The sequence below is a fragment of the Danio rerio genome, chromosome 9 (assembly GCF_049306965.1).
Source record: "Danio rerio strain Tuebingen ecotype United States chromosome 9, GRCz12tu, whole genome shotgun sequence".
In the NCBI taxonomy this organism is placed as follows: Eukaryota; Metazoa; Chordata; class Actinopteri; order Cypriniformes; family Danionidae; genus Danio; species Danio rerio.
Genome location: NC_133184.1, coordinates 33858344 through 33875478, shown reverse-complemented (window position 1 = coordinate 33875478; position 17135 = coordinate 33858344). Strand labels below are relative to the sequence as shown.

The 17135-nt window shown below is 38.9% G+C and overlaps 2 protein-coding genes and 1 long non-coding RNA gene across 3 annotated transcripts in view; 1 reads left to right on the top strand and 2 right to left on the bottom strand.

Annotated features, from left to right (window-relative positions):
• LOC103911669 (rho-associated protein kinase 1-like) overlaps positions 1–4850 on the top strand; it is a 31470-nt gene extending 26620 nt beyond the window's left edge. Inside the window, exons 2-3 of the mRNA XM_073912872.1 lie at positions 3771–3821; positions 3951–4850. Coding sequence (XP_073768973.1) covers positions 3771–3821; positions 3951–4343 — 444 coding nt within the window. The 3' untranslated portion in view covers positions 4344–4850. The remainder of the gene's footprint in view (positions 1–3770; positions 3822–3950) is intronic.
• LOC141376155 (uncharacterized) lies at positions 3637–5724 on the bottom strand. The gene is made up of 2 exons (XR_012385516.1): positions 5437–5724; positions 3637–4804 (listed from the first exon to the last, which is right to left on the bottom strand). It is a non-coding gene; the product is annotated as an uncharacterized lncRNA (long non-coding RNA).
• Positions 5725–8119: 2395 nt separating this feature from the next.
• On the bottom strand, positions 8120–16795 carry coq10b (coenzyme Q10B). The gene is given in 5 exon segments (NM_001017747.1): positions 8120–8472; positions 10940–11041; positions 11182–11374; positions 13431–13583; positions 16676–16795. Coding segments are annotated over 5 exon segments (717 nt in total). The 5' UTR covers positions 16777–16795; the 3' UTR covers positions 8120–8304.
• Positions 16796–17135: the final 340 nt, after the last annotated feature.

The following is a 17135-nucleotide window of genomic DNA, read 5'->3' as shown; positions in this document are numbered from 1 at the left end:
CCAAACAAACCCAGTCCAAGAGGACCACCTATGTAAGCCTACACCTGTCTAGAGTGGACACCTTAAACCCTAATAACGCTCTGGTAAGCCTAATAACGCTTTAATTAGTCGGTTTAAGTGTGTTAACGTAGGATAGGAGCTAAAATTTCATCTTTCGGATGAGACGTTAAACCGAGGTCCCGACTCTCTGTGGTCGTTAAAAATTCCAGGATGTCCTTCGAAAAGAGTAGGGGTTCAAGCCCGGCATCCTGGCCAAATCTGCCCACTGGCCTCTGTCAATCATGGCCTCCTAACCATCTCCATATTCAATTGGCTTCATCACTGTCTCCTCTCCACCAATCAGCTGGTGTGCGGTCTGGTGCAAAATGGCTGCCGTCGCGTCATCCAGGTGGATGCTGCACACTGGTGGTGGATGAGGACATCCCCCCCATTGTGTAAAGCGCTTTGAGTGCCCAGAATAGCGCTATATAAATGTAAGGAATTATTATTATTATTATTAAAATAAGCCGGACCGAGAAAATCTTTTAGGTAATTTATTCCTCTAAGTTATTAACATGGTCCCACTGGTGCATTTGTTCCTTACACATACAAAACCTTTTTGAAGTTCTCCCATGCAGGCAATTGTGCTAAGACTGTGATCTATTCCCTGCAACATCAGGCCACAATCAGGTGTCCACAATCAGGTGGTTTGTCTTGGTCTGGCATCTCAGCTGAGACCTGTCCACTATGGGTGACCCTGCCAGTACTTGTGAAGTACCAGTGGTGAAGCTCTCAGTATCACTGATGCACAGAAGCCCTCACAGCACGTCAAGCTGCAAACCATGTGAGGGACCCTAACCTAACCTACCCTATACTAACCTATCACTGACCGACCAACACTCAGAGGAGTCCAGCAACTGACCAGCAACACTAAGAGACCGCTCAGAAAACCCTGCAAAGCGCATGTCAAAAACACAGAAAACTTTCCAAAACAACCTGACAGCCAGAACCCAAGAGCCACATCAGCAACCATCAAAACATTCAGCAGAGTGATAAAAACTTTGAATGAAAAGAAAACTTAATGTAAAGACTTACTCTATAACTATATACAGTATGTACATACGTGCCCTTGATCTTTCATGGGACACTATGATGGCTCAGTGTCTGGGCTTCTTTCTTCAGGGTTCCTCCTCGGGTAGTGGCTCTCCACTGATGTCCACGTGGATTTGAGGAGCGCTGCTGCTTCCGCTGGACCTGCTCTCCGTGATCAAGACTCGTCCATCAGGCAGCTCGGTCTCCAGCAGCGTAGGCCGGTGGAGCTTCTCCCACAACCGTTGCTTGATCCCCAGGCCTCGCTTGAAGCGGTAGCGGCTGCAGCCGGTCTCCACGACGGAGCGAAAGATGTGCTGATAGTCCTGCACGCTTCTGCCGTGGATGGAGAGCTGCTGCTCCTGCTGACACTCGTTCACTGAGGAAGACACTGATGCTGCTGCTGCTGCTGCTGCGGGACGGAGGACAGGGAGGGCCGCCGCGTTCATCAGGTGTCGCTTCTTCAGCGCTGGGTCAGAGATGCAGCTGTAGGTGTGATCTGACCTGACCGCCGCTGCGAGCTGCTCAACGGTAGAGACGCCCTGTAGCCAGAAGTGACTCGTGTGTGCGGGGAGAGCCCTGGTTCTTCTTGAGCGACGCTGCTCCATCAAGATGACCCAAGAACAACTTTCCAAAGTAGAGAAACTGATCAAACTTTTCAAAAGTTGTCGAGAGTTTGTTGCGAGACGATCGGGTCAGAACCAGCTGTGTATATTAAAGATCAACTCAAGTTGCTGTAGTGACAGAATGACGAGCCTCATTTAAATGTAAACAATATTTAATATCAGCAGTGAATTAATGAAATCAGCACGAACTCTGTGCTTTTATAATTGAGTTTTTATTAAATGCAGAAGCTAAATATCTAAACTATGATTATTCAATAAAATGCTGGTCTTATATTAATAAAAAATAAAAAATAAGCATAAATGGGCATTTTTTATAGGACGAATGTTGACCACTGAAAATCGTCACAGGTTTCAGAAATCTGGTCATGTTAGTGAATATTACCATTGATTTTTGTTTGCTTTTGGGATGGTTTGCGTTTCATTAAAAAAAAAACACTGAACTAATGTTCTCGTTTCTATATTTACTTCATAATTAACTAGGCCTATATCAGACCAACCGGGACTTTAGCAATGACATTGTTCTTTTGATGCTTTGTATACTTAAATTTTCACAATTTTCCTGCACTGACTGGGTGATTTAATATTTTTATAGTATTATTAAAATTATTAATCATAATAATGCTATAAGCAATACAATAAACCAAAATACATTCCAAAAAAAAATAAAAATCAAAAATATAAACCAGTATCAGATACAACGACAACCAGCATTAATAAGATTAAAAAAGCTAAATATACAACAGTTTATTTTGATTAGCTATTAGCTTATTAGGTCAGGGAAGTGCTAATCATTCATTCTGAGTGAAGGTTTTTATTTATTATTATTAAAATAGCTTTAAGAAACTTAAAACAACCATGCCAAATAAAAAATATGTAAATATGCGTGCCCTAAAACATATTGGTTTATTTGACTATGGCAATTTTATTTATTTACATTTTATTTAATGGTTTACTTTTAGGCTATCACAAAATATTAACCACTTTCATTGACCAATGTGCTCTCCAACAAATAAACAGAAAGGGAAACAGAAACTAAATAGTAAAAAATGTATTTGAAAACATAAAAGTCTATAATCTAGACCAAAAGATATTGTTGTACAGAGCTCGTCTTATTGACTGTGGTAAGGCTCATTTATACACATATATACTGTGTATAGAGGAAATTAGGATGCAATATTTCAAGTTTATTTAAAAAGCTGTGCATATCTTCAACATTAAATGAATATGAAATAAACTTTTTATAATAAAAACTGACTCCAGGATCATATCAATGTTTGAACTGTAGTTTACAGATTTGTATTTAAAATTGAATGGCAAAGCCACAAAACGAATAAAATAAACAAAAAATAGTGTGATGTGACAAATCTGATTAACAAACTAAAAATACATCATTAAAATAACAGAGAGGGAAAATTACAAACACAGGAAAAAAATTTATGTTTTTTACTTCCCAGTCCCAGACGTTCCTGAAATGTCATAATCACATGTCCAAGTGTTTCTTTACAACAGTAGTATGAAAATCGCCCCTGGTGGTGATGTGATCAGGACTGTAGCTGGAGAGGCAGGAAGTCAGGCCCGGCGCTACGGGGGGGGGCAAAGGGAGGCATTGCCCCCTCAGAAAGAGTTTGTGCCCCAATGTGCCAACAATCCCAATTTTCATAAGGGATTGTTTACTCAAACTGAAAATTCTTTCTGTCATTAACTATTAACACTCCCGTCGTTCCAACCGTCAGAACACACATCTAAATATTTTAAAATATTTGACATAGCAATTGAATTATGAAAATTGGTGAGATTAAAGCTAGTCCTAGTCCAGAGATCCGGTCCCCGCGTCAGGTCTGGTGCACCCGTAAATAGCCTTTAAAACGCGCACACGGCGATGGAGGCGCAGGTATTCATTTTTGTAGACTCAAAACCTTTGATGAAGTTCACTATGTACAGAGCATCATCAGAGCTTTTATTGTTTAGACATTTCTGCTGACAACTTCAAATTGACGAAACCTCTGTTCAGGATTTATGACTGGAATGAAATGATCTCCAAGCACATGTTAATTGTTCGCTTATTCCTTTAAACAGGTGGCTGTTAAATTTGTCCAGAAGACACCAAATAGTCAAGGTCTCCGCTCTGTAAGTAAAGTACACTTTCTGTTCTTTCCCTTCTCAGTCGCTGTGTTCAATTTATAATGTCTTATATTTATTATCGACATGCTGTGGTCTAAACCCCTTGTTTGAAAACCAACATTATTTTGTTTTTAGTCTTTTGACCAGCCACTTCCTCTTGAAATAACCTTGGCAAATATGGCCAGCAGTGGGTCCAGGTGTCCGAATATCATTCAGCTCCTCGATTGGCAGGTCTTTACAAACCATTACGTCATGGTCATGGAGCGGCCTACGCCAAGCATGGATCTGGAGGCACTCCTTCAACTCGGCAGAGGCGTCCTCAGCGAGAAAACGGCACAAACCATCCTGTGGCAAGCCGTTTATGCTGCCAATGTTTGCTGTTACCGTGGGGTATTCCACCGGGACATAAAGCTGCAAAACCTGCTTGTGAACCCAGACACGCTGGAGGTCAAGCTGATCGACTTCGGGTGTGGAGATTTCACGATGGAATCAGCATACAGTCACTTTACTTGTAGGTGTTTTAAGTAGTGTTGTGACCTTAAAAAAGGTCCATTTGAGCGCTGTTAAACACCACTGATTGGCCATTGGTGTTCACATGCTCAGCAAATATGACTGTGATGAGTGTCAGTATCAATTGGTACCAAAGTCGATACTTTTGACAACACTAGTTATGAATGTACATAATATACAATTTGAAAGCTGGTTAATAAGCACACCTGAAACCCATCTGGTATATATAACCAACATGGTGCTGTCACAGAGATTAAACTAAACGTCTCTCCTCCAGGCACAGAAGCATACATCCCGCCAGAGTTTTATGAAAGAGGATGTTACCGAGCTATACCAGCGACAGTCTATTCTCTTGGGGTTCTTCTGTTCACAATGCTTCATGGAGATTTCCCATCGGCGAATGTGTTGCACACACAGAAGAGGCAGAGATTTCTGGTAGCATCATAATATTGTATTTATTGTTTGTCACATTGCAAAATCTGAAATATAACAAAACACACACACAATAAGATGATGTGACAAGTGTTTCAGTGCTGGCAGTGTGACTTCTTCATGAATGCGTGAACAATGAACAGAGGAATACTCAAATAAACACTCAATTATACAATTTACCACTATAAAAAGACAATAAATAAACACACTCACTGCATTTCTCCACAAAATTATATACATTACCAATATCAGATCAATAGCAGTTATTAAACTCTTACTACATAAACAATAAACACAGTAACTATTTTAAATTACTTTATCATATCTATTTTTTTATACTCTCTAACATTTAAAAATATTATAAAACTGTATTAACCCATACTGTTTCAAAAGGTAAACTTCCACTAATTAAACTTTGTTAATCTATATGTATATCATGTTTATATGTATATTATATTTATATAATAACACGCGGCCTCTCTCACCGCGATCTCCATTTAGAGACGTCGGCGGCCTTAAGTGCGTGCGCGCGTGGCCGACTCGGCCGCATTTGTGCCGCGATTACGCTAATGCGGTTATTTTATACATATAAACATACATACACGATCCTCAAACACATTATTTACACTGTTAAACACATACTTAAACATAACCTTTCATGCCACATCATACATCTTACCTGTTATATTACCAAACACACGCAGAGAGAGAGAGATGCTGTGAGAAGTACTTAGCTTTGGCGAATTGGATTCTTTGTGCATATCGCCACCTACTGTACAGTTGACGCTGCGTGTTCAGCTCCTCCCCACTGCACACTGAACTCCTTAATCCATAGACTTGTTACAGATCACTTATTTCATTTACTTACATGAGTTATATTTTAGTTATATATTATTAGTGTATCAGTACTGGCTGTGTGACTTCTTAAGAATGCGTGAAACCTCCTGCGGCTCATGTATTGCTCACTAATCGCCCCCTAGCGTCACTCGCCAGGACATACAGGTTGACATTCAGATTAAAATGATGATGGGCATCCATACATTATAACTAACCAGAACTTATCGCAACACTAATACTAAATAATGACAAATCAATGCAAATATAACAGCTATATAATAAATTAAATGAACAGGCAGGCAGGGTTGGTGCCATGACCCGGATGGGAGTGAGTGTAACGGAGTCCAGCTAGTGAAGTGCTGTGCAGGTAAATAAGAAGTAAATGGCCACTTATAAGGATTAAATTCCGGTCCTGAGCTGCAGACCGACAAGGTTATGGAAATTATGACGCTGGATAATTTGACCCCAATGGCCTTCCATTCAAGAGACACTTGGGACATCTTGCATTCACACTGTCACTGTATTAGGACTGTTAGAAGAACTAGTTTTATCAACTAGTAGTTTGCCAAAAGTTTAATCAGTCTTTGTTTTTAGATTTAAATTGAGTAATTGCATAAGTTCAGTAACCAAGAGCTTTTAAAAATTCTGAAAATCAAAAACTAGCTCTTAAGACCACTCTAGGCAGTTTTTTAATAGTAATGAGCCTTCACCAGATAGGTTATATTTGATGTGCAAGCTGCTGTGAAAGGTACCAATGAATAACAAAAAATACGGATCAATCCTAAAAATAATTTATATTAACTTCTTTTCAAAAGCCTGTATCCTTATTATACCTGCTTATTATACCTGCTTCAGTGATTTAGTGTCTTCCTTGGAAAAACATCACACCAATACTAATACTATTAACAGTAGCATTTCTATGTGGTCACGCTGCAAATAAAAGCTGGGTTCCACTCAATTCTTTCATATTGTCGCAACACAAATCAGGTCATCAACAAAATTATTTTTTGAGTGTAAAGTAAGTAGCAATGCAAAGTAATATTCACCAAGACTATTTTGCAACCAATATATTACATTCAAGTTTAGAAATTGCATATATCTACTTTACATATCACTTGAAAACCACAACAGTAGAGGACATGCTTATCCTGCACATTTTTCATAATGCTTTTCCATTGCATCACAAAGATGTAAATAGATCTCAGAGCCATCTCTAACACTGGCCACTAGAGGTCCCATAATGGGTTACTTGGAAGCCGTCTAATATTATCCCTCACATGATCAACCTATTTTAAGTGTGGAAAAATATTCAGAGCCAGATGTTGGTAAACAAAATACACCAGACACAAGATTAGGCGTTATATACAAAAATAGTTTATAAACCATGCAGGCAGGATTTATATATATTCACCCACAACACACTCATTAAACACCTCAATTAAACCAAACAAACAACAAGAAAAAGAGATCTCCCCCCCCCCCCAAAAAAAAAATATATATGCAAGAAAAAAAAAGGATTATTAATTTGTTTGCAGCTCATCGATGCACTAACGTTTAGTCTGTGGTCTTACATCAGATATGTACACGTGGTTAACCCATAACCAAAATAAATACAGGATGCACGCATACATGTTTTTAAGATAAGGATAAATAATGTAACTCTCTGTAAAAAGGCAGTAAGCACAAAAAGGAAGGGTGTGGATTGGAATCTTTAAAGGTCTGTGGCGACGGACACCTCACTACGATCTAATGAGAGCTCTGGGAAAAGGCTCAATACGACCTCCGTTCCCAGAGTTTGGGCCCTTTTAAAAGCAGTGGATATCGAGATGTGTAAGCACTGTTAAAAACAACATAGACATATATTGCACACCTATAAAACAGAAAAGCAGTCTTTAATCTGGACTCTTAAAATAATATTCAGATCTCACTCTTATTTGAGGAGTGAACTGAAGCGCCACAGCTAGAACTACACTGCGCAAATTTACATAACTTGCGCAAGGCAATTTGGTGAAAGGGACATGTTGTTTTACAGCCTCGTAGTTTTTGTTTTTTAAGCCCTTATTTGTGCTGGTATGCAAGAATATATCAGACCCGAGTCTGAAGTTTATCCTTGATACCCTGATAGCACTTGATGTGCATTTGGCTGCAGTAACAGTCAGTCTTCTGCACTCAAGCTTCTCGTCCCTTTCTTGAAATCTTAAAGGATCACCTAAAAGCTTTCTTAATAAATACATCACTCACCTGTCACAATCTGCGTCAAACAACAACCTTCCAATAATGCACTTTATAAAAAACAAATCTCACAGTAATGTCCTTTCGAAGAAAGCCATGACCTTTGCCTTTTGTGCCGTTGATGAAGTCATTATGGTTTTTGGCAGCTTTTTTTAAAACTATCTCAAGGTCCTCAATTATAAAATACGACTCCAGGTGCCATACGGGCAGCAAGTTTTAAAAAAAGTTAACATGGAGGTAGTGGGGCAGGGCTCAGCAGGGCAAGGCCCACGTGAATAGATCCAGCCACATGTTTTTTTTTTTTTTTTTTAGCATAAAAAAAGTGAAACGGTTTTATTTGGACCAGGCACTGACGATATTCAGGCACACAGCTCCCGCTCTCCTGATTGTCCTTATAATACTCTATATGTATGTTTTCAATAACCCTCCCGTTCCCTAAACACCCCCTCTTCTCTTCCATCTGAAGCTGTGGAATGAACTACGTGTGGTGGATCTCATGGAACATCAGTTCACGTGGGATCTGCGTCTCTGGGCCGTACAGCTTGGATGCCCGTCGCTCGAAGGCAGATACCATTTGCTTCACGACCTCATCGAAGAAAACGGTGGCCAACTGAGAATGCAGGAGTGAGCGGAACTCAAAGGAAATCTGGGAACAGACAGAAGCAAGCCATCAGCATTTGGCAGACGTTTATGTAACTAACATTAACAAGAGCTCACAAGTACAGTAAAACCTATAAACCTTTCAAGACATGCCTAATGTGAGCTCTAAGGTTGTTAAGTGAAAGTACAAGCTTGTGTAAAAGTCAGCGCATCTTATAAACAACATGACCACAAAAATATTTCAGTTTCAAACTCCGGAAGCATTGAAATAATTTGTTGGGTTGTGTTTCAGAACAGGACCAATGCAGTTACTATAAAAATCTCCAAAGCAGTATGTTTTGTAAGGCAGGATTTTTTTTTTTTTTTAGAAACTTTGAATAATCGATTCAGTTACTGTCCTGTTTTGAATACTGGGAAGCCAAGCTGTTCTGAAACAATATTCTATAAAGCACTATAAAAAATAAACTTGACAATCAGATGTTAAAATTCATGAACGATTTTACTCATCTGAGATCTGTGGTTTAAATTTTGACTATAAGAATGTTCGGTAATACTTTACAATATGGGCATGTTGTTCATGTATTTACAAACATAAACAAACAATGAGCAACACATTTATTACAGTATTAATGCATTTTTGTTAATGTTGGTTATTAAAAACAGTTTTTCATTGTTAGTCCATCTTAACTTCATGAGAATCTAAAATATTATTGAACTATTATTAACTGTATGGTTTCTATACCTTTCACTCATTTCACCTTTAAAATTAAAGAATTTTTTTACATGTATTGATCTAAATATCGACATCAATACAAACAATTATTATTTATTATGTTTGTATTGTTTATTTTTTGTGACCATATCATCCAGTAAAACGAAATATTCACAGAACTTCTAAAATAATTCTGCTCCACTATTATTTCCCTTCTATTGGTACACTAAGGCCTGGTTTTTACTTCTGCGTCAAGTGATCAGCGTGACCTACAGCGCATACAATGCACGTAGCTGTGCATTTATACTTCTGCATGCTGTTTCTGTTGCTCTGCAATAACACTTCCGAAACGCTAGTTGGCAGTGAGGTGTTTATGTTCCTCTGTGTCAAGTTTCTTCGCTGGTGTTTTGTTTTTTCTGAACGCTTCCTTAATGTACAAGTGGCTCAAACTCACTCACTTTGAGGCAGGAACCAGCGGACGTGCAACAACTTTAACCATAAGGTAAACAAAAAAACAAAACTTTCCATCCGGAGCTCCTTCACGAGACTCCAAACTTGTAAACAATCGCTCCTTCGGGCTTGCACAGCTCTCGGTCCTACCCTGACTCGTCACTGCTACCAAGCCAAGCAATCACAGAGCTTGCGACTTGTAGTTACATTTTTTGAGAGGTGCTCGTCAGCGACGCCGACAGCCACGGCGTAGGGCTATGCGTCACGCATAGGCTGCACCGTAGCATACGCGTGTGCTTCATGCAGAGGTATAAATCAGCCTTCACCAGTCACTTTATTAGGTACACTTTTCCAGCTGCTTGTTAACACAAATTTCTAATCAGCCATAGCTGATTAGAATATCCAGTGAGCGGCAGTTCTGTGGGCGCAAATAGCATGTTGATGCCAGAGGTCTGAGGAGAATGGCCAGACTGGTTCGAGCTGATAGAAAGGCAACCATAACTCAAATATCCACTCATTACAACCAAGGTATGCAAAAGAGAATCTCTGAATGCACATCACATCCAACTTTGAGGCTGATAGGCCACAGCAGCAGAAGACCACACTGGGTGCCACTCCTGTCAGCTACGAATAGGAAACTGAGGCTACAATTCGCACAGGCTCCCCAAAATTGGACAATAGAAGATTGGAAAAACTGTGCCTGCTCTGATGAGTCTCTATTTCTGCTGCGACATTCGGATGGTAGGGTCAGAATTTGGCGTCAACAACATGATAGTATGGATCCATCCTGCCTTTTAGCAACAGTTCAGGCTGGTGTTGGTGGTGTAATGGTGTGGGGGATAATTTCTTGGCACACTTTAGGCCCATTACTATCAATTTGAGCATCGTGTCAATACCAAAGCCTACCTGAGTATTGTTGCTGAACATATCCATCCCTTTATGACCACAGTGTACCCATCTTCCATGTCATAAAGCGCAAATCATCTCAGACTGGTTTCTTGAACATGACAATGAGTTCACTGTACTCAAATGGCCTCCACAGTCACAGGATCTCAATCCAATAGAGCACCTTTGGGATGTGGTGGAACGGAAGATTCACATCATGGATGTGCAGCCGGCAAATTTGCAGCAACTGTGTGATGCTATCATGCCAATATGAACCAAAATCTCTGAGAAATATTTCCAGTACCTTGTTGAATCTATGCCACAAAGGATTAAGGCAGTTCTGAAGGCAAAAGGGTGTCCAACCCGGTACTAGTATGGTGTACCTTTTAAAGTGGTCAGTGAGTGTATTTAATAATCAAAAGCAGTCTCAGTAGGTTAGAAACTGGATTGTGTTTGTAAAACTCACAGCGAAGTCGAGTGTGCATGTACGTGGGTAGCCAGGAAGGCCAGGACTGAAGCGCCACACTGTCTCCAGGTGATTGAAGAGTTTTCCATCAGAGCAAGACGCCTTAAGAACAGAAGTTACAAATGAACTGTAGCACATACACTGGATTAACAACATATTGTTTAATATTGTGTTTGCCACTTAACCACTGCCATGTATTAAACATATCAGATCTTTATTATGCAATGAAACGCTGCACATACCTTGACCAAATGAGGGCGAACTGTAGAAACGAGAGAGGTGTAGTTTTCTACCACAGGAGGGAAGCCTACAGTCAGTTTAGCTTTGCAAAAGCCTGAGCGGCGGAAAATAACATCTGATTTCTTACACCAGGGCACGAATAGCAGGTAGTCTTCAACTTTGGCCACAACCTCATACATTTCCTGCATTGAGTACCTGCGTGTCACAAAGAATAGATTGATGAATTGATGAAAGAATAGATGCCTGTATGTGTGTGAGAGACAGGGCAAAAGAGCGCTTGCTTGACAGCTCTGTTGATGCTGCGAGCAGCAGGGTTTCTTTCTTTCTTTATTTTGGAGATAATACAAAATATGAATACAGCAGAAAGACATAAAACTTTACAAATTATGTGTTTTACTTTTGTAGGCTCAACACAATAGTGTCAAATCAAGATAAAAATCGCCCAAGTTGAAATCATTTAAAGAATTACAAATATCCGTTATAATAAAATTACATTAAATTAATAAACCAATATAAAACAAACAAATGCTATAACAATGTAGGTAAATACAATACATAAATTAAACCCTTAAGCCATTTTAAACTTTCATTTCACAAAGATTTTAGATATTTTCTTAAAAACAATAAACGATGGAAGAGTTTTGAAATATTATTTACAAAGTATTTATATATGACTATATTAATCAAATTGTGCAAATAAAGCAAAACCAGAAACTACTTTCTTTTCTGTCATCCAGTCCTATGCAGTTCTGCTTTAAAAACTGCAAGTAAAATGTGACTCAAAATGTGACCTTAAACAAGTGTTTGTTTTTATATGACGTGGTAAATTTAAAAAAAGAATTTTTAGGTGTAGAGCTTTATAAGTGGATAGCTGCCGAGCGCAACAAAATATACAGGCTATATTTTATGACTTTCTCTTATGTCCTGAAACACTTTACTAAAGATAACCGAATAATATGCAACATCCTTAAATTATTCTCTAAAATAAAAGGGAATTACCCATTAAGTGTCGTATAGCCTAGGGAAAAACTTATGTTTTAGGTCCCTCCAGAGCATTTGGGCTGAATGTTTGATGATGTCTATCAAAACGAGGATGTTATAAAATACATTTTATCCAGAGTTATTACCGGAGACTTTGTGGTTTTATATTATGAATTATGCACTGGGTCCCTTCGTTAGTAGCAAGACCATTTGATGACCGATGCTAACAGTCAGTTGGCGATTAGCCTAAACAAATATAATGAAAGAAAATACATAGGCCTGTGCGTATAGACATAATGTAATGCTGTACAGTAAGATGTAATTTGTTTGTATCATTTGTTTTCATTTTAATCACATTGTGATGATGCGATTGTGTGCTTTATCTGCCTGCCTGATTCCCACTGAACTGGAAGGGTTTTGTGACGTTTGATTCGGGGGACGTTCTGGGGGCGGCATTTGCATGACTACTAGCCTGACAGTGGAAACGCAATATGATTTCGACCTCACTGCTAAACATCCTGGGCGATTGGCCTGGCCCGGCCCGATAAAAGCCCTGGCTTGCACTGGCCCGACAGTGGAAATGCCGCTATTAGCACTGACAACATTTGCTCTGCAAACATGTTAATGTGAATAAAAAATGTATTTATTTCAAGTGACAAACAAATAAAATAATCTAAATACTTTTTAAATTAATTTTAGTTTACTGAATTTAAAAAGTGTGGAGTTAGGTGGCCAAGTGCAATTCTGTTGTCATTATGTAATGCATTAAAGAGCATACATGAAGAATGAAGAATCTCAACAACATATCGGATGGGCCGTGTTCTGGAATGTTTTTATACATCTGCATAGCTATAGAACATAAATTCATAGACCGCAGACAAGATCTTTCTCATATTCTTTAGGCCAATCTCGGCCCTGGAGGGCCGGTGTCCCTGCAGGGTTTAGCTCCAACTTGCCTTAACACACCTGCCTGGATGTTTCAAGTATACCTAGTAACACCTTGATTAGCTTGGTTAGGTGTGTTTGATTAGGGTTGGAGCTAAAATCTGCAGGACACCGGCCCTCCAGGAACAAGTTTGGTGACCACTGCTTTAGCCGTACATTTTCTGCATTATTGCTGGAGATAAATGTTCCAGGCAGATACCTAAAAAGCTGACACCATAAATATTCCCATGCCCTGTTACATAAGGGTCAGAGTAATGACAGACCTCAATAAAAACTAAAATTAGCATTAGATCATGCATCACGTCCAACATGGTTGGGAACATACCCAATAATGCGTCTTTCAGAGTACTCCTTCCTCTTGTTGAATGACTCTGCAAAGTTGAAGAAGCTCCTGGCTGGAGCCACCACTGCACGACTTGATACAGCCCTGAAGAGGGGCGGCGCCCTGGTCATCAAGATCCCACATGAAGACAGATATCTGTTGACAAAACAGGGTGAAAGTCTGTCATTCAGACACAGCATACTCAATAAAGACACGTAGCGGCATTGTACAAGACTTTGTGTACATGCAATGATAAGTATGATGATTTAGGCCCTGTTTGCTTGTTGAATGCCTTAACATAGCAGACGTCTCCTGAGTCAGATAAGAGTTGAGAAAACCTATCAACCACAAAGATGGCTGTGTGCAATTAACAAGATTACAACTCTTAATCAATACAGAGCCCTTTCTCCTGAGAATTAGTGAAAACAATTACTTTCTGACCTTAATCTAAATCCCAAAAAAATGTTTTCTGACCTGAAAAAACAAACATAAATCTAGACTAGATGACTGGAAAATTGACATGTTTATACTGTCGTCTTTTCAGGCTAAACACACAATATTAACTCACAAAGTCTCACCAATTTAGAAGTTACTAGAGCAATAACATTCCCATACGTCATTTTCACAGCACAATAGCATATGTTTTTAATCAAAGGCACAGCATTTGAAAGTACACTCCATATGATGTTGTTTACGGCATCTGTGCACTTTCTGCCTTCAAAAACTGTAATCTATAGATTAGAATAGGGCTTTGCGTATCCTTCTCTTGAGAAAAAAATTGACTCTTATTTACTAAAAACAGATCAATAGGTACATATAAAAGCAAAGTATATATTGGGTTTAGGTCTGAAATATTCTTTGGTGAATCACAATTTTTTTTTACTGACCTTCAGTGTCCCTTGTCTCAATATGCATGCATGTTTGTAGATTAGGACTGCATGATATTGGAAAAATCTAACACTGCTATATATTTTTTATTCTGCGATATGTATTGTGATATACATACAATTTCACTAAATTAGTTGAAAAACTATGTAAAAAGAATTCATTTTAAATAGATTGTGATGATTCTGTAGGAGATACATACTGTATGCATCAAACATATGAAACTATTTACAAGCATAGATAAATTCAATAAAAAAAGATACTTATTAAATAAACACGATGTTTTTTTCAATGAGTGAAACTGTATTCAGGAGTACAGTAATTGAATAATCAAATGTAAAATAATACTGCATAGTCTTCGTTTTATTAACAATTTAATCGCTGTTTATTTGTTAAAATTACAAACGATACAATTTCTTAGGCCTAAATGCTTTTGAAACCCTCACACAGTCACAGGCCTTAAAAACACTTGCGAAATGATCAATTATAATCCAGATTTAACATTGCATATACTTGTGACCATTTTGAATGATCACATTGCAATATCGATGCTGAAACGATATATTGTGCAGTCCTAATGTAAATGCAACGTATGTACATAGTTTATTTTTATGGAACATTTTTTACAACACAATTTTGCTTCAAAGAGTTGAACACAATCAAATCAATATGTAGCAAACTTTCTGTACTTAAATGGGAAAAGAATGGTTGTTCATATGTGATGAATTATATTTTAGAGACTTTTAAAACTCAATCAAAATGTATATAAACTGAAAAGTGTAAGAAACACTGGCACATGCACTATTAACTTACATGTGCCCTAACATGCAACTGAATAATTGTTAATAGAGGATATTACAACTATTATTAGACAGTTATTATTTTGTAAACATTAGTCAACGGTAGCAAATGATTGCATTTAAGAACAGCTGAAATAATATACAATGCTATATAAAAAATTTTCAAACATGTTTGCAGGTGTGAAATGGTGTAGAGAAAATGTAGCATTTAGGGTCTTCTGTATTGTCCTAATTGTCATGCTCTGGCTAATTAAATTTAGAAAGGCTCTGACTAACCAGCTTTTGAAATGCAAATGGGGAGCTAAAAAAAAGCCAACTGTGAAGCAACCGGCCATGCAAATCAGACCACAAAAGCAGTCCAGACGTAAGCGGTTGTGTATTAGTGTAGTTCTTGGTTCACATAGTTCATCATTAACTACAAAATCATATGTTGCTGAGTGTTCTTTCATGCGGAGAAAATATAGCACTTCATGACATGTTCACCTGCCCTCCATTTGTCAAGACACAAATCACAAGGAGAGCATGATTGCTGATTCGCTGACCAGTCCAATCAAGTCAAGGGCAGTAGTAACACCCCATCCCATAAAATGTGTCCAACGTGTTTCAGATCAATCACTGAAATGCAATGGGATGGGGCTTTGCTCTATAAATGGCACAATATCTACTCAATGGAAAGAGAGGCAGCCAAATTCATTCATGTTAGCACAACTGTTGCCAAGAGCTGTTAAGCATGGCGTAACGGTGTCAGCCAATGGTGATGGAACAGTCACCATCAGACACTTGAGACGGCCTGCCTTATGCAACTGGTTTAAGCACTTGGCAGAGCCAAGCACTCGGTATGGGTACACTACGTCCCTGACCACAGGTAATAAACGTCACAGCTTAGCTAGTGACGTCAGATATGCAGCAGTCTTCTTTGAACTCATACCTGCAAAGGTGTCAGGAGAAAATTTAATAAAGGACTCACCTTTGGATTATATGCACATGAAGGGTGCCACTTCTAAAAGTTTACTGTTTCCCTAATAAAAACTACTGACTGTGTCTGATATGTAGCTAGTTTACAAAAAAAGCAGCTAAATACTGTTTGGGAGCAGCTTTTTCAAAAATTACAAACTCCCACTTTTCTGCAATTTCCCTTTAGTTGTATGTGATTTCAGAGCTGTATTAAATAAACACTAGCTGTATACAGCTCATTAACGGTCATTGCAAAAATGAGAAAAGCGCTTGCTAGATACACCTGGACAATTACATAATATCTTAACCTTGCTACTGACACTTTATCTGGCAACCAGATATGTGACTCCCACCCACCCAACCCTCCCTCTAAAGTTTTTTAAACACTTATTAGAGCACGTCAGAATGTTTAAACCATTGTTGAACTATTAATAAGGTCTTCATTTACATAAACTTGTCAAGTTGGCCTTAAACAGGATCCACTTGTAAGAGCGAAACTAACCGTCCAAATATCGTCAGAAGCTCGCGACTTACTTCACTGCGTTACTCAGTTTAGTCTTCAGATAACCGCACAGAGACAGTGCGAAACATTAAACCGTCTTTAATTACCTCACTCCACTCTTCCCTGGTGTTTCTCGACCGGCTGTGGACGGTAAGTTTCTGATACACTCCGCTACCGCTCTCCTCAAACACCGGGAGCCTCTCGCCATCTTCACTTCACCTCTCTTTCGCCTCCTCCCGTCGAGAACTCTTTTCCCGTCTCGAAGACCAGCCCTCTCGAAGACCCGTCCTACAATGTCATTGGCCGAGGCTGTTTTTCACGGCCTCTGATTCGTTGAGTCGTCCGTCCGTCATCGATGACACTCACTGACGTAAGTGTTTTAATTGTGCAGAGGGTTTGCGTGCGCAGAATTGTCACGGGATGCAGGATAGGGTTGCCCAGACTGCGCGACCTACAGTGCATAGTTAGTAAAGGTTACTGCTAAATTTGTTTGAGGACACAGTCAGTGTAAACGAATTAATAAGTTTTGCTTACTATAAAGTATTATAATTAACAAATATGTAAATT